At 41.6% G+C, this 27,991-nt stretch overlaps 1 protein-coding gene and 1 long non-coding RNA gene across 2 annotated transcripts; one reads left to right on the top strand and one right to left on the bottom strand.

Annotated features, from left to right (window-relative positions):
- Nucleotides 1–84: 84 nt before the first annotated feature.
- Nucleotides 85–18,380, bottom strand: HSDL2 (hydroxysteroid dehydrogenase like 2). The gene is made up of 11 exons (XM_086869619.1): nt 18,279–18,380; nt 15,357–15,520; nt 14,849–14,947; nt 14,603–14,717; nt 9,582–9,685; nt 8,488–8,586; nt 3,452–3,646; nt 2,902–2,973; nt 1,409–1,597; nt 821–949; nt 85–379 (listed from the first exon to the last, which is right to left on the bottom strand). Exons 1-11 carry the CDS (start codon nt 18,293–18,295, stop codon nt 267–269), a joined length of 1,296 nt encoding a protein of 431 aa, XP_086725745.1. The 5' UTR covers nt 18,296–18,380; the 3' UTR covers nt 85–266.
- Nucleotides 18,381–18,490: 110 nt separating this feature from the next.
- On the top strand, nt 18,491–18,969 carry LOC111941330 (uncharacterized). Its single transcript, XR_002869963.2, has 2 exons — nt 18,491–18,587; nt 18,699–18,969. It is a non-coding gene; the product is annotated as an uncharacterized LOC111941330 (long non-coding RNA).
- Nucleotides 18,970–27,991: the final 9,022 nt, after the last annotated feature.

Here is a 27,991-nt window from a genome sequence, read left to right as displayed (position 1 = left end):
CAGCTACGTGGGGAAAAACTCATTTCAGACACCCTACATTGACCCAGAGGAACAGAAATAAAGAAAACACCTTGAACCTAAGTGTTCCTGAGAAGGAATTAGTTTAATCATAGACACCTTCTTAATCAGAGTGAATTATTTCTTCTATAAAAATCTCACATTTTATCAGTATTTCTTACACTGCATCAGAAAAAAAAGGACTAAAATTTTAAACAACATTGCAGTTATATATGAAAGGCCACTGTTGTGCTAGTATGGGTTTCCCCTCACAGTTTAGAAGTAAGCTGTGAAAGCATCTTCTCAAGCTTTATTGCTAGTGCCATGTTTCCTTTAATCCTTAATTTTCCAGACATGAAGGCCAGAGTTGGCTTTAATTTACCTAAAAAGAAGAAACAGAACCATCAGAATACCAAAGGAACTAGAAAAAGCCTTTGCACAAGAACAGTGAAACCTCAGCATCTATATTGGTACCAAGTCCTCCTGGTAAAAGCAGTGCACATTTAGGAAACACTGCTCAGACATGTGCAGAGCACAAAGTCAAACACATTGACTGGATTCTTCTTGAAGATACACTGGCTGCTGAAATGTCAGCACCTGGTTAATAAAAGCAGTGTAACCTTTTGCACTCTTCCTCTTCACAGGACATAGGAGTGCAGAAAAATCCAAGCAGTTCCCGCCTGCACTTTCCCTTGAGCCACAAAAAGCTGAGAGTTCCTCCAATCCCAGATCACAAAGCAAGAAGCTGCTCTACTCCCACATCAGCAGAAGCTTTTCTGGGCCCTGGGAGCTGTGTCCCTTGACAAAGGCCTTTGTCCCTCACCTGTGAACATTTTCACAAAGTCGACGCTCGACATGCTCATAACCACATCAGCTGTCACCGGAGGCTTTCCGAAGCCAGCGCTCCCACCCTTGGTCTTCAGGTCAATATACCAAGTGCCTCCACCGTCACCTGGACAGGGAGTGAAGGGAGGTGAGAAGGCAGCGCCCAGGTGAGAGCGCTGTGCCCTCCCTCTCTGCCAGAGAGGCCGCAGCCGAGTGCCTTTGCAGCGGTTCTGTGGTGGATGCTCAGCAAGGAGCCACCGCTTGTCCCCTGTGACGCCCCAAGCCCCACGAGCCGGGGCCATGGGCAGGACAGCCCAGAGGCTGCGCTTTGCTCACAGAGCTGGTGGCACTTCTCCCGTGGCCCCGAGAGCGCCCTGTCTGTTCCCACACCAGCCCTGTGCCAGCCGGGACAGAGGCTCCGCGTGCGGCACGAGGGCAGCGGCTCCCGACGCCCGCTCGGGTGGGCCTGGAGCGTCACACAGAAGAGAAGAGGAGCCGGTCTGCTTTGGGACAGCTTCCAAAGTGATTCTGTTTGAAAATGCCCAGTGCCTTTTGCTAGGCAAGGTTGCACAAGCGATGGTCTTACCAGACAGCTCAAACTGAAAGACACCCTGAGTACTTTTCACATGCTCTTCAGTCAGTGCCCCTTGAATAACTCGGAATGTCTCTGCAACGGGACCTGATGGCTTGGCTGCAGCAGATTCTGTCTTAACCTTCGCTCCATCTGCTCCTTCCTGCTGGGATCCACTTAATTTCTTCTCCTCTTGGGCAGCACCTATGAGAAAGAATACTTTTATCTTTCAAATGCAAATCACTTTACAAATGAATGTAGAAACATAAGCAGAGAACTCCATTTGAAAAGATTTAAGCTTCAAAGTAGGGAAAATTAATATTTTACCATTTCAGTTTTAACAGTGTTAAGGGATGCCTTCTCCACCCAGGAATCTGAGTAGGTGTACATCACTAAATGTAATTCTGCAATAAATTTCGATTTCTGATAGATCAAAAGAAAATTGAAAATAAAATCACAGTAAAATTCTAATCCTGACTGTTCACAGCTCATTACAGATGCTCACACAACACTTTTCTAATGTAATCCATACACTATTCCTGACAACATTAAAAAGAAAAAATCAGTGTCTTTAATTGCCATCACTTTCACCCCAAAACACTTCTGACTTGTCTATCTTCAAAAGAACATGCATATTTTCATAAATTCTTCTGCAAAGGCTTTTAAGGTGGAAATCAATTTACTGCTTTGATCAGTGGTTTACTTCACCATAGTGAATATGCACATTTAACAATAATGGAAATCTTTTGCAATTTACAAAGCCAATCAAGTTGAACAGCCCCTTAAAATCCTGTTTAAAGTCTCTTAGGTGTTTTCAGTCTCAAAAAATACTTAGGTCTATTGCATGAGTCCCTAAAAAATAACCTGCACTGGGAGCCCAAGGAACTAACACCACTTGCCCCTGGCATAATGTGTGACTGCCCAAGGAGTATTTCCAACAGAAAGGAACACTTGCAAGTTTGCCACCTCTACTCTGGCCTTATCCCTACTTTGACACTCATATAAAGCCAGCTCAGCATTCTTAGTTGCCCTTCACCCTGACATACAACACTTTTGAAAAAGCAAAAGCAACGCTTTTCTAAAAAAATTTCTACATTTATTCCAAGAGTTATTTTCATTGTGTACATTGTGCACATTTCATGTAAGAAGCCATGGAAGCTTTATGCCATATTCTTTGGCATAAATGAGCAATGTAAAGAAGATACTGCTGCAAAATACACTGTTTGCAGTATAATTTCTTTTTCCAGCAAAACTTACCTGGGACCTTCCTACTACCATAATTCAGATGATTAAAATAGAATTATTCAAAATAATGTACTCATTTTACATCATCAAAGTTCTTCAGGAGGTATGATGTTTTTTCCCAGTTTTGACTACATAGTCACTTCTATAAATCTTACTCTCCAAATGAGAAGAGGAGTTTTGCTAAAATGCTTGAGGGCATTCACTACTGTGAAATGAAATTAATTATGGAAATTATGGACTTGTACACACAGTGTTTTCCCTACCGTCTCTTTCTTGCTTCATAGCTGTAGTGTCAATTTCAACATCTAAGAAGAAGTCAGGCACCAGAGGGTGACCTAAGAGGGAGGAAAAGTGTAATAATAAATCCAAGTCAACTGGATTTACACAGAAAGAATCAATTTTATCTGAAACTACAGTCAAGTAGTACTGTATCTCAGTTTATAAGTAAATTTAAAGGAAAAGCAGAGCATGAAGTAGGATGTTTATAGATTTGTTCATTTAAAATCTGACCTAGAAGGCTTCCAAGGTTGCAATGAAGAACATCACAGAAGAAAAAATGTAGATAAAAATCTATCTCATGAGCTGTTAAATAAACATCAATAGTGCAGGTAGATTTTCCTTTCATTAAAGAATTTCTTAATTATTAAACTCTGGATACATATGAGCTTTCCAGTAAGGCATGCTCTCAAAGCTGAGGCAAAGCAACATTTTTTATAAACTAATTCAAGAACCCTGGGAAACAAAACTGTATTAATATTCCCCATATATCCTTCCCTCCTTCTTGAACTCCTCACCTTTAAAGATCTCTTTTACCTGGTGCAATTGCATAAACGTCAAAATCCTTAACTCCTTCTTCTCTCAGCAGAACTTCATCAATAATGAAGTTCCCAGTGAAAGTTTTTGGCTTTGTCAAAATGCAATATGCAGCATCTGCCAGGATGTCTGTTTTCCTGCACTGTTTTTCTATTCCAGCTCCTCCCAGCATATCCATAGCAGCTGTATGTATGGCTAGAAAGTTTGGAGGGAAAGAAAACAAAGCTTTAACACTGATGACAAGCAATTCTCCTTAATTCCACAAGTAAACAAACTTAATTTTCCTTTCAGGCAAAAGGAAATTCTAGGAAGACAGAAGCTGTGAAATACTACCAACCAACAAATAATTCTTCACAAGCAACAGTAAAAATCCATGAAACTATCACAGGAATCAAAAAGGCCAGAACACTATAACATTCACACACCTCTAAATATTTATCAGCCCACCAGTTTTCACCAGTTGTTCAGGACATGAAAAATTAACAGGATAATGGTTTTCCTCAAAGTGAATGTATGACACATCAGTTATAAAGAAGAATTAGTTTTGGTGATTATCACACTGAAAGTCTTGATGCTTACTTTTAGTCTTTTGGTAATTCCCACTAGCTACTAAGCTGTTTCTCCTAAACTAGTGAGAAAGCAATAAGAAAACCTCACATTACTTGTTCAGTTTTCCACAGAAATGCTGTGTTAGACCTAAGAATAAAATCTGCATTGCCTATTCTGATTCTTTTATTAAGCAATTCTATTACTTCTATGCCATTCCACTAGTCTTTAGGTTTTTACCATAGGAGCTACTGACATTGTGGCATGCTGCTGTCTTAAATCTGTAATTTGTTCTTCCAGACTGAGGTATCCATTCCATTTTTTTTATCCTATTCCATGAAAGGCTGACTGATTGCAGGTTTTGACATTTGGCATCTTACTGTTTTTCCCTCTTATGTTCTGCCTCATTAGTTTTTCCAATATGCTATTTAAAACTCAACACTCTACCCCCTAAGTTTTGAAACAGATTCACAAATCCTTTCCTACATATCAGGCCAGAAGATCAGGGAAGCAGAAGAATAAACCAAATTTTTGTATTCCTTTCAGTGCTTCCATTCCACACAAAGTAACAGCAATTTTGATTAGAGAAATGATCCCAACATTCCTTAAATAGCAAAAAAAAAATAGGTGCTGTGCAGGACACATGTATCCTGAGCTGGATCATTCATTCACCTTTCAAAGTAAGTACTAGGAAAAAGGATAGAAGTCTTCAGCACTGGGCTGAGAGCTCCTGTCCAAGTATTTTCTAGGAGAGTGTCAAGTGTGTAGACGGCCCTGTTGACTTCATTACTTTAGTCTTCTGTGATGAGAATTAGCTTCCAGGTTTCATTTACCATTAAGCAACCTCAGCTTCTTTTTTTTCAAATCAACTGAACTGCTATAAGTACACATCTAAATAAAAAGTAACAAATAGATATACTGTACATACATGTAGGTCTACCTAAGTCTTTTTCTCATCTTTAAGGAAGTCAATAAATTTGCCTTTTATTGATCTTCTGAAGTAGTATCTGCTCTGCATGATTTTTTTTTAATAACTACCAAGAGTTCAGAGAATATTTCATAGTCAAATACTATGATGAAATTTAACAAGTTCTGTTTGCTTAAATATTTATTCTGAGGATTCATTAAGCTGCTTGCTTTTCCTGGCCCACAGGTCTGCCACTTCTCTGTTACTATTAACTATTATTCTTCTAAGCACAGTCACCCTATCTGCATAGATTGAAGCAAAAAAGGTTTCAAACAGTACTGCCTCATAGTCCGGCTCACATTACTACATTCATTTCATATAAAGTGATGTGGGTTTGCCTCTAATGCACATGACTCCCAGTTCTGTCCCAGGACACCTCTATTATCCCTCTGCACTTTCTGTGACAGGATTGCCCTTTGCCCTTTTGACAGATGTCCTCTTTTACTTTTAGATAAATGGAGAACTCTGGCTTCTTATTACCAACATACCTTCATGTGTTTAAAGAATCAGATAAAAGAACCGATCCTGGCATCCATACTAACACTGAGGGTAAACACACTTGTGTGAGATGATAGTGGGCTTTTAAATTAGGAACTTCGCAACTGTATTTCAGATACCCTTGAAGTCTGTAACACTGCTTCTCTGGATGATCCCAAGAAAGTTAACTTTTTAACTTTTGGAAGATAAACCTTTCAAAAGCATGTTTTTTTTGTACTGGAGAATTCACACATTATGATCTTTTATACTTGATGTCACATCAGTTTTCATGGAGGCATCACTGAATGAGCAGGCATGATTTCTGCAAATGAAAAGCTCTGCTTGTATACCTTTGATTTTATAAAAAGCTTAATTACTTTTTTTGATTTCTTTGTAGCATCTCACATAGAGGAATCTTTATTTTAAAAAAGCATTTATTAGAATATATATTGTTTTCATCTGAAAATTGAATCTTCCTGCATTTCCAAGCCTCATGTTCTGCAGGATCATGTGGGGAACAAGTATTAGCTTCACTCTGTAACCAGTAGCAGCTCCCAGAGTGTTCTCTTCTTATTTTAGCAGGTATGGGTATGTTACCAAGGACACAGTGGAAATGTAATACTCAAGAGAAAGATACAACTGTATTTGTATTTGGTTTCTCTTTTCAGCTTCCCCACATTAGGAATGTCAGATTGTATAGAAGTTTTATTAGTACCATCTTAGACATTCTTTAATACCAGACCACATCTGAGACACAGGTACTACTACTGATACTTGGAGTGCTGCAGCATTTGCCAAAACTAGAAAGAAATAATGTACTCAACTATGTGATATAAGACTTAATGTAACTTCTGTTTATAAAGTTAGCCACCCATCTGAAAAAATCTCCATTGTGGTAGGGAGAGAGAAATTTTCACAGGTTCATTTTTCCCTTGCCATGAAAAAAAAAGACGTCAAATTATTCAGATTTATTTTGCAACGTGGGGGAAACAGCTACGTTGCAAAATAAATACCTAGTATAATCAGCTGGTCTCTGCAGAAAAAAAATTCTTTAGTTTTTAACAGGACCCATAAAACCACAGACTCATTTCCACAATAGTAGTGGATGTTTTTCCCAGCACATTCAGAATAAGAAAGCTGTGTAGGATCCACATAATGTGTCTATGCAGTATATGAATATGTGCACTTACAAGACACTGGCAATCTTGTAACACCCTTTTCATGAAAAAATAAGTGAAATTGGTTGTCTGCAGTTTCATGTCTGTCTATCTGAATGAGATACTCTGGATTAATTCCTTTACTATCCCTAACTCTCATAGGCAATATACATTGCTAAATCAGTCAATGACCAAAAACCACACAATAGTAGGTAAAAGGTCACCTTTGTTAATGAGAAACCAAGTTACTCCCACCTACTGGCTTCTGAGGAGATATAAAATCCATTTAGCAGTGCCATTTTAAAGAGAATACAGAGGGGATGAGTGGGATCTAGGGAGCTAAAGACCAAGAATCAGGTTTCATGGTTCCATTCCAGATGACACAGATACTGGGAAATCTCCATAGAAAATTTTTTCATGTTTTCCTGGGGCACTTAAGAAGCAAGTATGTGTTAACAAGTGCACATTTCTTTCAACTGCCTCAGAAATACAAAAGAAAACCCAAAAAACACATACTTGAGCTCCAAAAGGTGAACTTTGACTTCACCACAAGGCAATCCATATTCTTAAGTTATGTGTGTAGTTGCCTTCAGTACATCACAGATGAAGATCTTACTGTTCTTCAAAATAGTATAGGTTACATGATGATATAATTATCATGAAAGATGTAATTATAATTTTAAAAGTCAATCCCTTACCAAAATATTTCTGAGGGTAGAACTCATAGAGTGAGCAGAACTATGAGGCATCCATTTGCTGGAATCATTTAAGATGCAAGTATCCAGACCAGTGAAAAAGGACCAAGTCTGTCAGACACACCAACCCAACTGTTCAAATGATGATCACCTACTGTACTCAAGCTGAGAAATTTGGCTGATTTTGTCTGAAATAGTTAAGTTTTCCTCACATTTCTCATTTTAGAGAAAGGAGGTCAGAGAGTTTCAGTTCCCACTAAAGGTTAAAAGAGGCCTGCAACTCCTAACAGGAAAACATTGCAAAGTGTCTGTGTACAAACACTTCTTAAACTGGAGTACCATCATCAGAAAAGGATCTTGGTTTATACTTTTATCTCCTCTTCCTTCTCCCTTGCTTGCAGTTGTTGAGGAAATAAACACTGTTGTATTGTTTTCTAACACAGTGACTGGACTTATACCACTAAAGGGCCAGATTACCCTCTATTTAGTATTGTTTTTAACACTCAGTAACATTTCTGCCCATAGATAAATTTGGGGAAAAGAGACTGGCCTCCTTGGCAAACAGCTGGCTAGACCTCAAACAGCAGCCCTTATCCTCACTGACCCACACAAAAAAAACTAAAGCTAATACAACATGGGAGCATTGAGCTTATTTCCCTTCCGGAGAGCTCTTTAATTTCTTGTAATTTGCAATCAGATGGTTCTGTGAATGACTCTTCACAGAATTGCACTGTGCCAAAATTTCTAGGAATAGGCCTTTTGAAAATTATTTCCGCATGTAGAGAGGTATCTGTCTTGTCAGTAAGCTCTCACAGTTTAACTAGCAAGGAATTCTAATTAGTACTACATACACAGATGTTCAATATCCACTCATTAAAGCATACAATTATTTTTGTCATTCTGTCCAAACCAAAACACTGGGTGCATCAGAAGAAGCACAGAAAAGCCAAACACTACACACATGCTTCAACCAAATGTGTGAGTTTAGATCAAAGTGGTAATAGTCTAGTGAGAACTAGCAATGAAAACCAGAACCCATGCAGGATGAAAAAATAATATGTAAAAGAACTACTCAGTCACTTGAATCTATTCCAGAAGAAGTCTGAAGTATATTCAGTGTCAAATAAAACAAGCTTTAACAGACAAAATACAGAAAGTAACTATTTCAGTAATATTTAAAAAAAAAAAAATTACCTGTTTTAGGCCATAAAGCATTGACAGCAACTTCTCCTCTAAATTCTTCAGCCATTCCCAAAACACACATGGACATCCCATATTTAGAAATGGTATAAGCTAAGACAAGAAGTGAAAAAATTAATTAAAAAATAAATATAAATAAAAAATAATATAAATTAAAAATAAATTTAAGAAAAAGTTCACACTCTATGTAAAATATAATTTTAATTAGGAAATGCAGATGAAACAGAAAATTGGTTCACATGAAAAATTCAGGGCTTTCAGAAAAAATTATTTTCCTAGAGTCAAAATTTCTTCCTTCTACCTGCCATCTCCATCACATAACAAAATGTAGTCTGTCATCTTTTCACTGCAAACAAAATGAAAGCTTCATATGTCCTGCCAAAAATAAAGGTGAAACCTAGCTGCATGGTGATTTTTTTATACACGGCACACTGACAAGAGTGATCCATTTTTTTTAAGATGCCTAAGGCATATTAGCTTTTAAGGGCCAAACTAGTCTCTGTAGACAAAAAAAAGTGGGGGACAGGAAATCTATATCCTTGTTAGCTACCTACTTTGAGAAGAGAAACTTTCCAGGAGAAAGAACTGGAACTTGCTGGAGTGAAACATGACAAGTGTCCAAAATGGAAAACTTTTGCTACAGTTTTAAAATGAGCAACACTAACTTCAAGATAACATGGAGTTCTTTTTCCACCTCAAAATAATTTCCATATTAAAAGACGACATTGAGCTTTATCCAAAGTAAAAAAAAAAACCAAAAAACCCATGAAGCTGAATCAGTAAAATTAATTTTGGGTTTCAGTCTCTATTTGGAGCAGAGAATTTGTAATCCTAACAATTCCCATACAAAAGCACAGACTTAACCTGAAAACAAAAAGGATGGATGATGCCTTGAAACCTGCCCTACATTTTCCCACAAAACAATATTTTGTAGGTCAGTTACAAAATGCTTGGAGGAACCATTAGTGCCAGTCTGTATGTGGCGCTAGATACAAGATCTGCCACTCTGCACTGGTACTATTGCACACCTCACCAGGTACTTATATATTTCTCACAAAATAGAAACAAAGGCTCTGAATGCTACTCACCACAATGATTTTTAAACCACATGGGATTCAGATTCATAGGTGGGCTAAGGTTCAGGATATGGGGGTTCTTACTCTTCCTCAAGTGAGGAAGGCATGCTTTAGACCTGAAAGATGGATTCAGACATATCAGAAAGATATGATGAGAAAGATGGATTCAGACTCTTATTTTATGGAACACCTATCATTACAGTAAAAACAAAACAAGTAGACCAGAATTTTCTCAACAGCCCAAGAAAAAGCCTCTTCTTATATCAAGTATTTAACTGATGTAAAGAACAACAAAAAGTATCTGTTGCAGATCACTTAGGCCTAGTATTCATTCCTGCGAATTGGACCACATTCTCCAACTAGTGCATCAGTTTTGACAAAAGCTAATTTTCCAGATACTCATAAGCCGTAATCTTGTAATAGTCGTGGAAGGGGCAACAAAACACTCTAAGGCAACAACCAAAATCAGCAGTGCAGAGCATCATTTAGTCATAAAAATATTCTCTTCTAATCCCATTCCTATTTCTTTTTTAAAACCATGTTGAAGTAATAGTACTGCATAGCAGAATGCTATTACAAATATTCCAAAGAAAACTGAGAACCTCTTCTCTTCTAAGAGAATTCTACTTGAAATTTACACATCTCTGTAAAATGGAACTTTTACTTTCCAAAAACTGTCTTTTGAATTCACTTCTAGCACTAGGGCACATGTTTGTACTTGTTCTCTGCTTGAGAATTTTTAATCAAGTTTCATAGGGCGCAAACAGCACCACAGTAGTCACCAACTATTCATATATTCCCACAGGACCCACACAGAATCTCAGCCACAAAGGGGAAAACTTCAACACCTTCAATAGCAAAATCACCATAGTAGTAAAGTAAATAATTTACCATCTTCTTAACTGTCCTGGGGGTTCAACTCTTTTCAATGGCAGGTTCACTAACAGATGCCTCATTTCTTAATGCATAGGAACCAAGAAACTTAGCTGCCATTATTGAAACTTGGTGGGATGAATCCCATTATTCAACTGCAGCTATTGATGGCTGTTCAGAAGGGACAGGGGAGGAAGGAGAGATGGAGGGGTTTCCCTCTGCATCAAGAAGTGGATTAAATGTGATGAACCACCTCTGAAGAATGACCTGTGAACTGAAGAAGAACAACAATGAGCAGGTAAAAGTCTGTGGGTAAGAAACAGAGATTGAGGCAACAAAGGGAACCTTGTGTTTGGTGTCACTACAGGTCCTGGACCAAGGGTAGCCTATTGATGAGACCTTCTTGTTCCAGCTACAGGAAGGCTCGCAGGCTCTTGTCCTGCTGGGAGACCTCAGCCAACCCAGTGTTTGCCGGAAAAGTAGCAGAGTGAGCTGTAGGCAGTCCAGGGGATTCCGAGAATGCGTGGAGCATAACTCCTTAATTCAGGTGATAACCCTGCCAGAAGGGATGCCATACTGGACCTTATGGCCACAAACCTATAAGAGCTGATCAGGGACCCCAAGATGAGAGACAGCCTGGGCTGCAATGATCACCCACTGGTGGAGTTCACAGACAGAAGAAAATGGGTCAGGCAAAGCAAAGTCAGGGTCCTGAGCTTCTGAAGAGCAAAATTCCAAGTCTTCAAGGAACTAGTCAATAGGAGCCCTTACAATGCTGTCCCCAGAAACAACGGAGCAGAACAGAACTGGCAGATTTTTAAGGACACATTCCATAAAGCACAAGAGCTAGTGATCTAGTGGCACAAGAAATTGGCAAGGAAGGCAAGAGACTGGCATGGATGAGTACAAGAACTTCTGGTCAAACTAAAGGACAAGAAACAAATGCAGAGCCAGTAGAAGCAGGGAGAAGTATCCTAGGAAGAATAAAGGGGCACAGACTTGTGTAGGTTTGGGGTGAAGAAAGCCAAAGTGAAGCTGAACTTTACAAGGGATGCAAAGAATAACAAGAAGGGCTTCTACAGATTTGCCAGTCAAGAAAAGGAAGGCAAAGACAGTGTATACACGTGCACTCTGGGATAAGCAAAGCTGGAAAACTGGTAACAACTGATGACAAGAAGACTGAGGAACTCGACTTTTTTTGCCTCAGTCTTCAATGGCAACTTCTCTTCCCATACCTCTTAAGTAAATGGACAGGAGGATGGGGATTGGGACAGCAAAGTGCTTCCCACTTTAAGTGAAGATCAGGTTTCTGACCATCTGAGGAGACTGAACATACATAAGCCCATGGGGCCTGATGACATGCATCTTACAGTTCTGAGGGAATAAGATGATGCAGTTGCCAAGCCACTCTCTGTATTTGAAAAATTGTGGAATCAGGTGAAGATCCAGGTGTCTGGAAAAAGGGAAACATACCAATGCCTAAAAAGTGTGGTCAGCAGAACCTTGGGAACTACCAACCTGTCAGACTCACCTTCATGCCTGGGAAGATCATGGAACCTCCTAGAATCAGGTGTGATCCTATGATACAGAGATGATTCGGGACAATCAGAGGGTCTTCACCTTGGTAAAGTCCTCCCTGATCAATCAAATATCTTTCCACAATGGAAGGACTACACCAGTGGACAAGGATAGCACTACAGGTGTCATTTAGTCTGTATAACTTTAGAGAAGATTCCTCTTAACATTCTTCTATCTAGCATTGGGAGAGAAGATTTGATGGGCAGACTGTTCTGTGGATAAGGGACTGGTTGGACAGGAGCATCCAAAGGGTAGTGGTCAATGGTTCAGAATCCTGATGGACATCAGCAACAAGTGCTGTCCCTCATGGGTTGGTATTGGGACCAGCGTTACTCCGTGTCTCCATCAATGACACAGATGAAGGGATCAAGTGCACCCTCACCAAATTTGCAGATGATCCCAAACTGACTGGTACTGCTGACACACCTGAAGGTCAGGATGCCATCCACAGAGGGTCCTAGGCAAGTTTGAGGAGTCCATGGGAATCTCATGAGGTTTAACAAGACCACGAACAAGATGCTGCACCTGGGTCAGGGCACTCCCAGTATCAACACAGGCTGGGGGATGAACAGATTGAAAGCAGCCCTGCTGGAAGACCAGGGGGATGCTCATGAATGAAAGGCTGGACATGACTCAGCCATCAGCACTCCCAGCCCAGAAAGCCAAACGTGTCCCGGGCTGCATCCAAAGCAGTGTGGGCAGCAGGGGAGGGAGGGGATTCTGCCCCTCTGCTCTGCTCTGCTCTGCTCTGGTGAGAGCCCACCTGGAACCCTGCATCCAGCTCTGGGATTCCAGCACAGGAAGGAGATAATTCCAGAGGATGCCACCAAGCTGATCAGAGGGATGGAACAGCTCTCTTGCAAGGACAGGCTGAGATTTATTCTGCCTGGAGAAGAGCAAGTTCTGGAGTCACCTTACTGCAACCTTCCAGTACCTAAAAGGGCTACAAGAAGGTGAGGGAGGAACTTTCCACAAGGGCATGGACTGAGAGAACAAGGGGGGATGGCTTTAAATTGAAAGAGGGTGGGTTGAGATTAAATATTAGGAAGAAACTCTTTACTCTGAGAGTGGTAAGACAGTGGAACAGGTTGCCTAAGAAATTGTGGATTCTGCACCCACTGAAGTGTTCAAGGCCAGGCTGGATGAGCTCTAAGCAACCTGGTCCATGGGAGATGTCTCTGCTCATGGTAGGGGCTTGTAAGCAGACAATGTTTTAAGGTCTTTTCCAGCCCAGTGCATTCCATGATTCAACATGATTCCATGATTCTATGTCAACAAGTATAATTGTTAAGATGGGGCATCTCCCCTAGCACTGCCTCTACATGGGAAAAAAATCCACATCTTTTTTTTTAAGCTATTGTAATTTTCTGAACATTAAACTGAAAGTAGGTCTCCACAAATTACCATCAGAATCAACATTCAAAGCAAGAAGAAAAGGCAAAAATGCTTCACTAGGCTTTCTCAATTGAGAATTACAAAAGCAATGACAAAGATCCTTGAGAGGCACTGATTTTTCTTATGCTCTTCCACTTGCAGCAAACAGAACCTGAATTTTAATCTTTTCAAGGCAGAATAGGACCAAAAGTACACTATAAGAATTCCCCATTCATTTGGAATAGCTAGATGTAACATCAATAAAATCACTGTTAATATTGGCTAGGAAGGAGAAGACGGAACTTGCCACAGCAATACAGTTGAATCCATTCAGCAATTTATAAAGAGCTTGCAAGCAGACAGATCTGCACGAAGGAGAATGGCAATCAATCTAGTCTAGATGGAGAATAGGACTAGATGACATTTAAAGGTGCCTTCTATCACAAACTATTCTATAATTCTGTGGTAATACTTTGATACAAAACTTTCGGATCACACCAAGCAACATCTGAATTTAGAGAATCTCCATGAGCTTTTTTTATAAACCCTGTGAAAATCAAAGTCTTCGTTTTAAGATGGTGCTTTAAATTACATCCTGTAAATGTAACGATGATTCAACCTGCTAAATCCACCTCCAAATATGTGGAAAATAAAGACCCCAGGAACTGTGAAATCAAATCTTAGTATGTTCATTTAAATAAATAACAGAACTGATAAGCTGAAAGTAGGTGGAGAACACTTAGGATCATTAAGTTACATCTTTAACATTTCTCCTTTAAGGATGGTTATACAACGTTTCTAAACATGAAAAAGAAGCTTATGAGAAGAAAACTGGTAAGTAAAATATTGATCTGATGTATGCAAAAATGTAGTCATTTTCCTTGAAATAAAGGAGCATCAGCATTTAATAAAGCTGAGCTGGAGCTTAATTTGAAACAAATTACTTTTTTCTTCCTACATGCATGGAGGGGCTTGTGAACATTTAATGACTGCAGTAGTAACGTTTCTGTTTACTCCAACTTGCAAATAATTCTTGGAAATATTAATTCAAATCAGCTGACCAAAAACTGAGCAATTTCCTATGAGCACACACAGAGTATCTGCACTCAAATGCCAGGGCAGCAAGACAGCTACAGATTTCTCAGAAAAACTGAAATAACATCATACATTCTGCTACAATTGCTTTGCTTCTTTCTCTCAGCACTTACGTAAGGTAGGTTCCTCGTACATTGACATCCATCATAAGATTGACCTTCTTCGTTGCTGTTTCCAAAGTGCCCGTCAGAGAGATGGCGCTTGCATTATTCACCAAAATATCAATCCCTGGTTTAAAGTAAGCCATTTCACATTAGCTTTTAAAGAAAAAAAAGCATGAATAAGGCAGGTAGTTCTTTTTCCTTTTCGTGTGAACAATCTGCCTGTTAGTGCCTGCCTTCCCCCATGCCTTAACTTACCTCCAAAAGTTTTTACAGCTTTCTCCACGGCATTAATGATTTGCTGTTCTTCCCTCACATTAACAATGCACGGCAAAGCCTTTCCTCCAGCTGCTTCAACTGCACAATTAAAAATTAAATATTTAAAAATTTGCTCTCAGATGGGACAACTAACATGAACCTTCTGAGAATGTCTCAGGCAATGACTTGCTTCAAGACAGCAGTGAAAATCACACTCTTAAACTTCTGACCTTTTAAAAGTGTGACCTTTCAACACATTGTATGAGGAACAGGGAAGCCAAAACAAATCTTAACACTGCAAATGTTTATTTCATACACCTCAAATAGCATAGCATTTTTACATTTATATACATACACCCATCAACATTACAGCATTCCTGGGAGGCAAGAGAAGCACTAAGCTTATTTTAGTAAAGGTGAACTAAGAGTCTATGCATTTTTTCAGTCAGGTACAGTAATTAAGCAAGAGTATACACCCAGCCCAGCACCTTCATTTGTTACAACTTACTTTCTTCTGCAGCAGTGTAGATAGTCCCTGGAAGAGTAGGATGGGGCTCAGCTGTCTTGGCAGCTATCACAATGTTGGCGCCATCCTTGGCAGCTTTCAAAGCAATGGCCTTGCCAATGCCCCGACTCGCGCCTGTGATGAAGAGAGTGCATCCTGCCAGTTTCCTAAAGGTGAAGGGGAAAGTGGATGGTAAAGAAGAGAAGAATAAAGCAGAAGCTGTAAATCATTTGACTTTTATCAGACTCTAAGGGCAAACGTAATTACCACAGTCTCCCAGCCAGGTAAATGCCTTTGTCCTCTTACTAAGAAAACAGCCCAGGGACTACAAAAGGCTACAGCTACAGAAAAGTACCACTGATGTAAGACCACATCCCAAGTTTGCAAACACTATAAAGAAGGTTACACAGGCCACCCAGTTACATTTCTCCCTTTCTGTAAAGATATCCAATACACTGTTTTACAACAGAGCTGCTATATTCTGCAATGGAAAAGGAGTAATTTGTACAAACAAAATGCCAGTTTCCAACAAGACACACACCTACACAGATCTCTGTACTCTATTAATCACAGTGCTCTAAACACAAAACTGATGTATCAACGTGGTATAAAGTACCAAGTCTGGAACCACAGTGTCATATGCAAATGCCAAAAGCTTTATTTTCAGAAATGGCAATTTTTCTCTTAAATCTTCTACACTTGACAGCTTCCCAGTAACTGGGTGTAGTCCAATGGGTTCTCCGAATAAACAGGTCCAATCAACTTAGAGAAACTAACAAGTTTTAAACCCTGAGAAAGCTGTCTGGCTAACACAATATCACTGAATTTTTGAAGACACATATCAACTCCACAAACATGTTCAATGATAAAGCCTTTTAGACAACAGGTTTTCCATATTAAAGGAATGCCTGTTTCAGTGTTCCACATAAAGCTTATATTGCTTTATGTAACACTGTAGCAAAACCCAGGAGCTTCAGGTTTTTAACTTCTGTTGAATAATTCATATAAACAATGTGCAACAGTAACTTCACTTTATGCTTGCATCACAAGTGGCACATTACAAATGTTACAAAAGCTTACACTCTGAGCTCCCATTAGTTTTCCTTTCAGACTGGGCTAAACCTTCTCCCCCTCATGTTTCACATGTGTTTCTTTTCTCCTCTAATCTGAGAACATCTATCTCTTAAATACTATCTAGGAGGATGTTTGCTTTCAAAAGGCAGAAAATTGGAATGGGGCAGAAAGGGGGAGATGCCTCTTCCCCTGAAGAGGCAAGGCTAGTCATCTACAGGATCTCAGGAAGTCAACCTGAGATCAGGGGTCTCAGGTCCTGAAGGTGCCATTACGAACTGTTTTTATCAGCAAAATCTTATGAGCCTTAGAAAGGCAAGAAAAATATCAAAACAGAACAGTGAACCACAAAAAACTACAGCCATGAGTTCAGTCACAAGCACAGTGAGAAAAGTTCAAGTCTGGAATACTTGATATGAATAGTCAAAGTGTACAGCTCAATGAAGTAAGGCCAGAATCTAGTTTCTACCTTCAACCAACCAGTACAAGGTCAGCACAATTCACCTTAGTCATGGAAAAGGTAAATGGGATCCAACAGGAGGCAGCCCTGGAGGAGAAAACAGCAGAGAAAAGCTGATGGGGCTTTAAGCCCTGCCTGGGGCTGGAGCGGTCTACTCAGGAAGACAAGAAGGTTTACCAGGAGGCTGATATCAGCAGGGCTATGCAGGGAACTTGTGATTCAGCTCCCAACAAAAGTGTCATACAAGGTGTGGGTGCAAAGACAAGCCACAAAGAAGGAATTAGAAACGTTGCCAGGGCATGCTGGGGTGGCGTCAGGAAAACCAAAGTTCACCTGCAGCAGAAGGGCATCAAAAGCTTAGAGACTTCTGTTACACTGGTAGGAAAAGCAGGTCCATTGCTCAATGGAGTGGGTGAATGCAAGTCTTTCAACACTATCATAATATTTTTGCTGCATATTTAAGACATGATGCTATGATCTGGATGTATGTGCAATCTGACAGGTAAAAAACTGGTTGGTTGGTCAGGCTCAGAGGGTGGTGGTTAGTTAGTTATATTCGCAAGACTAAAGATTTATTTCTTAATTCACTTAGCAGCCCAATAGTTTAAAGTTTATAAAGCATATCTGCCCAGCTGAAATTTCTTATGACCTGTATTGTGAAAGTCACATCTGCATCACTTTCATCAGAGTTGAATAAGAAGATAGAAAACATCAAATTCACATCTGTGCCCTACAATCTTGAAAAACATTAAGATAGGTTCCTTTCCCACACAGATGACTGCCAGTAAAGACCTTCAGGTCACATCAAGGACACTTTAAGCAACCTACACACATTAAGGAATCTAGGAATTGCATAATTCTGTTTATAACACACAGAAACAAATAATAACTTATCTTCCCAGCTGTTAGCAGTGCTGACCTCCGAAAAGCCAAAAAGGCAGAAAGCACCTCTAAATTACGATCCTGCACAGGAAGAAAACTTGACTGCCAGGTTAAGACACTAGTAGAGGACCAAATTACTACACAACAATAGTAACAAAAATAGCAATAACAACAACAATAGTAGTAGTAATAATAAGTAATTATACTTTGATATAAACGTTCCATATGAAATTACTGATACAGTGCCTAATTTACATTAAACTCCTCCGCTAACTATTTCCCTTGCAAAACACCCTTCAAGTCCCCTGTACGATCCGAACTGCTCGTCCCGGGGCCCAGGTGCTGCCCGGGGCCCCTCGGCTGGCCCGGCCCCGCGGGGACACGCGTGTCCTCCGCTACAACCCCTCACCGCTGGCCGGCTGCGAGTCCCGCCCGCCCCGCAGGGCGACAGCGCTCAGGGGGCTCCGCCGAGCCCCCGCCGGCCGCAGCCCGCCCGCCCCGAGAGCCCTTACCCGGTGTTGGGCAGCATGGCGGCGCGGCGGGGCCGGGGCAGGGCCGGGGCAGGGCCGGGCCCGCTCCGCTGCGCAGCCGCCGCGGCCGCTCGGGGCGGAGCCGGGGCCGGGGCCGGGGCCGGGGCCGGGGCCGGGGCCGGGGCCGGGGCCGGGGCCGGGGCCGGGGCCGGGGCCGGGGCCGGGGCCGGGGCGCTCCCCGGCCGGGTCTCGCCGCTCTGCCCGGGGGCTGTGGGCACAGGGCGGGTGGTGAGCTCGGGGGTGCGAGCTAACCTGAGACTGGAAAAAGGCATACGCGGGATGAAGGAACTGGTAGGCTTTCCGCATCCTTTCATTTTCCGCCATGTGTGTGAAATCTTGCTTTGGTTTCCTGCCAATTGCTCTCAAATCACTGGAGCTTTGCCTCTCCCTCATCTTCTGGAGCGCTGTGTCCAGTTCAGGGCTCCTCAGGAGAAGAGAGACAAGGAGCTACTGGAGTCAGTCAAGTGGAGGAGCACAAAGATGATTTGGGGCCTGGAGCATTTCTCTTCTGAGGGCAGACTGCAGGAGCTGGGCCTGAGATGACTGGGAGAGAATCTCCGTAATGCGTATAAATAAAGTGGATGCCAAGACGGTGGTGCCAGACTCTTTCCAGTGATGCCAGGAGACAAACTAAGGATCAGTGGCCATAAATTAAACCACAATTACACTGAAACATGGCAAAGAACTTCTTTATGTTGAGGGTGGCAGAGCACTAGTCTACCCAGGGAGGCTTGTGTCATTTTGCCTTGACAGGGTGGTTGGAGTAGATAAACTCTAAAGGTCCCTTTCAACTCTAACGAGTCTGTGATTTCCTGTTTATTAGAAAGCCTGCAGTAGGATCCTCTGTCTTTCCTCACACAGGCACACCTATTCTCTCCTTCATCCTCTCCCCTAGTATCTCTCTTATTTCACAATAACTGTGAGGTCAGCCCTCACCTTCATGCCCTGCACATGTAACTTTTTCTCGTCCTCCCTCTGCTGCCCTGTAAAGACCCTGACCTCCTCCCATCCTTGCCAAGCTGACCAGCTGTTAACTGTGGTTACCAAATCTTCCACCAGGTTTCATCTTTGACTTGCCTTTCCCCACTTCAGCTCTCACAGAGATTCTGTGCAGCACCCTGACAGGGCTTCAAATTTCACTGGGAGCTGATGGCAGAAGGGGAAATCATCTGGTAGGTCTGAACCTGCTGGAGGAATTGAGACAGATGGTTTTACTGACTTCAACAAAAAGCCAAGTGAGCCCTGAGTGGATGCATTAGTCCGTGTATTATTATAATGGTGGTTGTTGGTTCACTGCAGTTCACGGTGTCACAGGGGTGCAGACTCCTGCGTGACTGAGGCATGAGCAGGCTAAAGGGGCCAAGGGCTGTCTGAACACTTTGCAGCTGTAAGGTCTTCCATACCACCTGCTTTCCCAGGGTTGACATCCTCCACCGATGGAAGTGACAGCGCTTAGCTAAGATCTTCAGGCGTGCTCTTCTGTCATTCTCCCTGCAGCCACTCGGCCCAGATGACCAAGGCACAGCTTGACAGCCATAGCTGCATGCCCCAGACCATAAGCCTTCATGGTATCCTCCATGGAAGTAAGCCATCGTGTTTGAGTGTAGAGAGCTGCCGCTGTCAGCTGTGTTCACAAGTACGTGCAGGAAAAGCCCCCGAGCATCATGGTTCAGCCAGCGAGTGCTTGTTCTGGGTTTTTTGTGTTTTTTTCTCTCTCCAGTATGTAATAGGGGAACTGGGGTGATGAGCTTTTTTCCTGTATCAGGAGGGTCAATTTACCTCCTGGAAGTTTTTTTTAGCCTGAGGGGCAGAAAGCGTTTGAACAGGCGCTACAGAAGGCGCAAGGTTGGAGCGCTGGGTTTCAGCGGTGTTCGGCAGCCGCGCAGCTCGCCCCCCCCCACTCCGAGTGCTGAGCAGGAGAGCACGGATTTACCGTGGGCTGAGCACCCTTGCATCTGTGCTTGCAGTCCTGTGCTCTGCTCTCTGCACTGCAGAAACCCCCACGGTCCTGGGGCGCAGCGGGGAAGGACACCCCTCTGCCCTCCCAAATGCTTTCCCCTCCGATGGAGCAGCATCCACCTGGAGCTAGCTCCTGACCCCGCAGCTACTCGCAGGAGAACGTGGAGCGCCCTTCTCTTCCAGGAACTACTCCTTTAATTTAGTGTTTTCCCCATCAGCCTCTTGCGCCGCTGCGCCGTGCCGCGTTGCAGCGACGCCTGCCCGGCTGCCCCCGCTGGCCCTGGCTCAGGCGCTCCGCCAGTGCCTCCCTCTGCCAGCTGCACCTCACTGCCAGCCCGCAGCCGGGGCTGACACGCGTGCTGCCCCTCCTCAAGCCTCCCGAGCTTTTGAGTGACAATTCAATTTCGGCACCAGTCGTCTTAGAGCACTTCTTTTAATGAATATGTCTCCATATCAATATAGAAATAGGTAGGAAAAGGAAAATATTGAGGGAGTTAAACGGAGGAAAACCACTTGTGCGAGCGGCATGCATGGGGCATAGTTCACTGGTATGCCCATTCTATGGTCTGCAAGATTGTTTCCCCCATTCATTAACAAATGTGCACCCTAGTGAATATTGCTGTTATTTTAACATATTACTTTTTAGCAGAAGAAATACTCACTTTAAACTCACTACTATTTGATTGGGATATTAAATAAGACTTGGATATCTAAGGACACTCACAGGTATACTATTATCATACTTTATACTATATATATTTATATATATAAATATATATATATATAAATATATATATTATATTTATATAATACATTCTAGTATAACATATTATTATTATTCTTATATTATTACTAAGAGCAATTCCCAGATTTGGCAAAAAATGTTACAATTTATTTGAAATAAACAAGGTGCGTGCAGAAGAGTTGAGGTTAATTTTTCTAAGTGTTTGTTTTAATTTCTTAGTAACAAAATAATTTTGTAGTTATATTAAATGACAATAATTAAATTGGTTGGAATTCCTCAACGCACAACTATTTCTTTTTTACTACATACCGGCAAAAGACATTGCCTCTCAACTTCAAACTTTTTTTCTTTGCAACTTTGAAAGGTTTCCAGTTTTGATGGTATCAGTAAAGATAGAAAGATCTAGTAGGAAAACCACTGTATATACAAGTTGATCAATTCTGGTGGTAGCAAATGCCCTCTGGATTTCAAACGGATTGGTTTGTTTTTTCTCTCAAGAATTTGGACTCAATTCAAGCTATTTGCAAAAACCCTTTTTCTCATTTGGAGGGTGAGATTTATGGAAGTAGCTGCAGAGCCTCTGTACTTAAAACTAGTGAAAGAATGTTACCTACCACAGGACTTTGAAAAATTCTTGGTTTATAATCAGTATCTTATTTTGAAGAATCCTTTTTTTATAGTGAAGGTCACAGGTGAGTATTGCTGGAAAAAGAAATCAAATGGAAAATAGCACATTTGTCAGATAAGTCATATGACCAGTCTTGCTAAATTATATCATAACCAGTTTGTCTTGCATCCTAGATGAAATTTGCGTGATTTACAGTCTCTCAGATGAAATGCAGAAATGTTTGGGGATTTTTTTAGAAAAGCATTGCTTTTGCTTTTTCAAAAGTGTTGTATGTCAGGGTGAAGGGCAACTAAGAATGCTGAGCTGGCTTTATATGAGTGTCAAAGTAGGGATAAGGCCAGAGTAGAGGAGGCAAACTTGCAAGTGTTCCTTTCTGTTGGAAATACTCCTTGGACAGTCACACTTGGACCATTCTGCCAGGGGCAAGTGGTGTTAGTTCCTTGGGCTCCCAGTGCAGGTTATTTTGTAGGGACTCACACAATAGACCTAAGTATTTTTTGAGACTGAAAACACCTAAGAGACTTTAAACAGGATTTTAAGGGGCTGTTCAACTTGATTTGCTTTGTAAATTGCAAAAGATTTCCATTATTGTTAAATGTGCATATTCACTGTGGTAAAGAAAAATGCTGATCAAATTGATGTGTTTAAACAGAATTCTCTGTAATTGTAATTAATTGTATTTTAAGTAGAATTCTCTGCATCTTTAAACTCTGAGTCTTGAAGCAGAATCTGCTGTCCCTGTCCATTCCTTTGATCTCTGATCCAGATGGAAGTTGATGGTATCATGCTCCCCTTTAACCCTGCTTTTAAATGTAAAAAGATGCTATCAGGTGGGTTAAGCAGATGTTGCTCAATGTTTATGGAAAACTTTTGTATTTTATGACTTGTCTGGCAATTGTCTGAGAAGATGACATCTTCTTTGATGCTCAATCTGAGGCTCTGCATGTCCTGAACTGAACTTGGCTTGAAACTGAGTAAGGGCCACCTCCCCAAACGACCACCAGGGACCACTAGAGTCCCCTGAAGAGGCCTACACAGGTGCAGTGACACGTACTGCATAAGGTTGCACAAGCTAAGCAATTAGCAGTAGGCAGAGGGCAACTATTGGCAGGTTTATGTAGATTTCAAATTTACATAACATGTGAATTCTCTCGCATTTTAATCCTTGGTCAGCTTGATTTGTGGAAAATATCCACCTTGCATCTTGGGTACAAGATGTCTCTTTTCTAAACCATTTGCCCATGTTTAGAGATTTCTGAATGTTGGCAACAAAAGCAGTAAATTGATTTACTGATTTGCAGTTTAGAAGCCTTTGCACAATAATTAATTTATGGGAGGTGTTTCCCAAGCATTCAAAGAGAAGAAATTAAGTGGATCCCAGCAGGAAGGAGCAGATGGAGCGAAGGTTAAGACAGAATCTGCTGCAGCCAAGCCATCAGGTCCCGTTGCAGAGACATTCCGAGTTATTCAAGGGGCACTGACTGAAGAGCATGTGAAAAGTACTCAGGGTGTCTTTCAGTTTGAGCTGTCTGGTAAGACCATCGCTTGTGCAACCTTACCTAGCAAAAGGCACTGGGCATTTTCAAACAGAATCACTTTGGAAGCTGTCCCAAAGCAGACCGGCTCCTCTTCTCTTCTGTGTGACGCTCCAGGCCCACCCGAGCGGGCGTCGGGAGCCGCTGCCCTCGTGCCGCACGCGGAGCCTCTGTCCCGGCTGGCACAGGGCTGGTGTGGGAACAGACAGGGCGCTCTCGGGGCCACGGGAGAAGTGCCACCAGCTCTGTGAGCAAAGCGCAGCCTCTGGGCTGTCCTGCCCATGGCCCCGGCTCGTGGGGCCTGGGGCGTCACAGGGGACAAGCGGTGGCTCCTTGCTGAGCATCCACCACAGAACCGCTGCAAAGGCACTCGGCTGCGGCCTCTCTGGCAGAGAGGGAGGGCACAGCGCTCTCACCTGGGCGCTGCCTTCTCACCTCCCTTCACTCCCTGTCCAGGTGACGGTGGAGGCACTTGGTATATTGACCTGAAGACCAAGGGTGGGAGCGCTGGCTTCGGAAAGCCTCCGGTGACAGCTGATGTGGTTATGAGCATGTCGAGCGTCGACTTTGTGAAAATGTTCACAGGTGAGGGACAAAGGCCTTTGTCAAGGGACACAGCTCCCAGGGCCCAGAAAAGCTTCTGCTGATGTGGGAGTAGAGCAGCTTCTTGCTTTGTGATCTGGGATTGGAGGAACTCTCAGCTTTTTGTGGCTCAAGGGAAAGTGCAGGCGGGAACTGCTTGGATTTTTCTGCACTCCTATGTCCTGTGAAGAGGAAGAGTGCAAAAGGTTACACTGCTTTTATTAACCAGGTGCTGACATTTCAGCAGCCAGTGTATCTTCAAGAAGAATCCAGTCAATGTGTTTGACTTTGTGCTCTGCACATGTCTGAGCAGTGTTTCCTAAATGTGCACTGCTTTTACCAGGAGGACTTGGTAGGAAAACAAGTTACTTGCTAGGATCTCTGATTTGTTTCATCTCCCCTGAGAGATCAGAAGCATATGGTCTTTCTTTTAGTTAAATCAGTCATAATCTAATAATTTCATTAAGTAACAGGATAGAACACCTGAAGTAATTTGTTCATCCTACAGATTGTTTTCTCATTCCAGAAAACGTATTTACTGGTTAAGTACTGTTGGACAGGAGGCAATGTCAGAACTTTCATAATGTTAAATTGCTACACTTCCCTGTAAGTGTGATTTCCACAAGTATCACTATTCAAAACATTTCCAAACCTTCTTTAACACACTTTAAAATGGAATCAGAAGAGAACAGATTAATAATGAAGAAAAGAAGTTATCTGTTAAGTTAATAATTGAAATCAAGTCCTCAGAAATGTTTTTACGGATGGACTGCAAAAGTAAATTCTACTTAAATTAATCAGCCTCTTACTTTACAGAAAACTGCTTCTATATTGTGAAATATAGACAGATGCAGATATACAGAAATTCTTGGTTATATTCAGATATTGAAAGTGTATGAGATCTAATCACAGATTCTAATTTAGCGTTTTCACCACATGGATAAAACTATGAAGTATATTTTAAAATAGTATTTCTAAACAGTCAGAAGTCTTACTCTAGGGATATTACTGTTTCCTGTGCACGGCCTATATCCAGATCCTTTTAATTTTCTGATGACTCTTGTTTCTTTGTTTTAGATAAGCTAAAGCCATTCATGGCTTTCATGCTAGGAAATTCTAGTATTAGAGGTGATACCGTGCTAACTTTGGGTCTGAAAAAGATGCTACTATAGTTAAATTTTGAACACTAGCAGAATATTGGTCTTTCTTACATAACTACAATGCTGTTTTAAAACACCAGTCCTCATTTTTTGCTGATGCAGTATAAGATCAATAGATTTTGTTACTCCTACAGAAGTCACAATTCACATTAATTATTATAGCCCACAGCAGACATGGTTTTTTAAAAATAACTTGCTGTAAGGCTTAAAAGAATAATTTTGTCCCAAAATTCTGGTGTTTCAAGGACAGCTTTTTAATTTTCACTTTTTTTTTTTTCTGACTGCAAACTGTCCTGTGTCACTGTGAGATGTAGACCTAATATAACTTAATTTCTTATAATGTTTTCTTATCTTTGAATTACCTGATGTCTAAGATGATATGAGTTCTTACCCCATGATTAGGGGATGCACAGCATGTTTCCAGTGTACTTTAAGAGCTGAAGTCAGCACTAACTTTTCCTCTGACTGGGAGACAAACAATATTTTTCTGTCCTGTACTGGTTTCACAAAGCTTGTATGAATTGACCACCCCTATCAGATGTTATTTCAAAAGGCTGGAAAAGTCCACTGTGCACTGTTAGGAGAAAACTAGAATGGATGCTGTAGTAGAGGAATTATTGCAGATAATTTACCTTCTCCAGAGGATTTTTACATAAGGTCAAAAGTATTTCTTTCTCTCTATTGCTCACTTCACAGGTTTTGAGGCCCATAAAAATGAAGTGACTGAAAAAACTGTGACTGTTTTGCTACTGTGAGTAACTGGAGAGAAAGGTACGGGTTTTTTGGGGATGATAAATGAAGAGAACAGCTCCAAGACGTGCACAAGAGGAGCACAATCTGCAGGCTGCTGACACTAGTGAGCAGGACCGATGGCTCATCGTACTGCGAAGGAAATACAACCCTCGTGTTCTCAAGGCTGTTTTGGCGTCTTGCACTTGTTCCGCAGCTCTCCGGCGGCGTTTGGAGCCGGCGGTGCCAGCAGAGGGAGCAGGCAGCACACCGGAGCGGGGCTGCTTTGTGCACCCCACCAGGCCGGCTCTGCTGCCCCCTGCTATGGGGATGGACTCGCCAAAGTGCACCAGCACCTTTTTCTGCCTAAAGCACGGGCCAAATGTGGGATAGGGTGAGATAACTTAAAGATCTGTGTCTGCGCCTTGCAGTCTCTTACCTCCCCTCACTCTTGATGTAAAATCCCTTCTCCAGAGCAGGAATGAGGGAGTGTGTGCACTTCTAGATGACAGAGCACCAGGACTTGTCATATTTATTTGAATATTTGAAGAGTAATGTTTTAGTGAGAGACTTGGTTTGGAAGAGCATTAGCCTGAATGCTTAAAATTTGACAAAAATCAAACCCGGCAAATCTTCATGTAATGTCTGTATAACGTCCATGTAACCCATATAGTCTATATAAAGGAGTCTTGCTTAATCTTTGCTCTATGCAGCATTCTGTCCTAGAATAAGATGGTGTTTTGTATAACAAAGTTAAGCTCTTATTAACTAAATATAACTAGCTCAAGCAATAATACATAGAGTCAGAGCCTTTTATGGGGCGGGCTCTACCTCTGTTTCCCACATTTCTAGCAGGGTCTGAGAATAAGACTGCCAAATGTCTGGGGATAGTATCATCACACCTCTTGAGACAGGTTTGCCTGCACAAAATTTTATCAGTGGGGTCCACACATCAACTTGAAGTTACCGTAGGTGAAAAAGAATAGAAAGAGAAGGAAGTGCCTGACAAGAAGTGAAACAATGCGGCTCCAGGAAGAGTGTCCTCTCCAGAGCCAGCAAGCAGTGAAGATGAGGAAAGTGACTATAATTACTGTTGTCACTCTGCCCTTGGCATTAGGACCCAGCCAAGCTAGTATTTGGTTGTTCCTGTATATGATGCCGTCAGTGCTGACAGGATCACATTTAAGCAGTCACAGGTGGTGTGTGTCAGTCACTCCACTTGGTGCATGTTTATGGCTGGTAATGCTTACGGATTATTTAAATGATTGTTATCTACTTTTCTATTTGCTAACTCTTGCTTTTCCCCTTAATACAAACTAAAGTTATGAAACAGAAAACACAAGCAGAAGAAAGATGAGATTCTTGGACTATGAGGAATCAATTTCTATGCAAATTGCAAGTGGAAGGCCAAAGCAATAGCATAGGAAAGAGAAGGGAGAAAGACTGACATAGCAGCTCAGGTGGAAGGCTGCAGGACTGCAAGTGATGGCTGAGCCCCAAAGTGTGCACAGAAGGCACTTGGCATTGCAAAGGTGAAGTCATGTGTGCCTGTCTGTGTGCAGCTGTCTGCCATTTGCTGCTCAGTGCTAAAACAGGGTTTATGCAGTAAAATTGTGGTCACAAGGTTGGACTGAGAAGCCTACACATAAGAATCTAACAACCAAGGAGGCAGAAAAGTGTGCACGTTCTTTTGGCATTGCATGGTTGAGCTCAATCTTTATGATTACCTCACTAGAAAGGGAAGCAAGGGAGGAAAAGTGGATTCTATCAGATTTCTTAACTGTGAGCAGTAATTTTGAGCTTGTTTCCCTGTTGTCACTTTCTCCCACTGATAGAAGCCACATGGCATAAGCAACAGCTCTGAAAGCAGACATTTTCATCAATGGTTAAAGCTTTAGCAGGGTAGGGGATAAGTACAGTACCATTCTCTTCAATTATGATCTTTGTCACAACTTTGATTGTGTAAGATGTAGTGAGATGGGTGAACAAATAACACAAAATAAGTATGATGGACTTTTTTTCACCAAGAAGCATATTTCATACTATTCATAATATTTTCTCCAGAAGGATGTTGTCAGCTACTTATTTATATGTAGCTTACTATTTCTATTAAACAACTTAATAAGACAGAGGGAAATTTTGAGATCCAGACCTTACTGTAAAAGCAGTGTCTAGGTCACATCTATTCACTGAAACAGGTCTCTCAAACTTTGAAATTTACCAGGCAAAACAGGGAGGGGAGAAAATAATACTATGGTTGCCTTAACCCAAGTTGGGAGGAAACACTGTTTCTGTTGCTCAGTTGGCTGTTTTATTTTCCAGGGGAATAAATGCTACTGTGACAGTGACAGTCAGAT

The sequence above is a fragment of the Cyanistes caeruleus genome, chromosome Z (assembly GCF_971803275.1).
Source record: "Cyanistes caeruleus chromosome Z, bCyaCae1.hap1.1, whole genome shotgun sequence".
In the NCBI taxonomy this organism is placed as follows: Eukaryota; Metazoa; Chordata; class Aves; order Passeriformes; family Paridae; genus Cyanistes; species Cyanistes caeruleus.
This window is presented reverse-complemented; position numbering and strand designations above follow the sequence as displayed.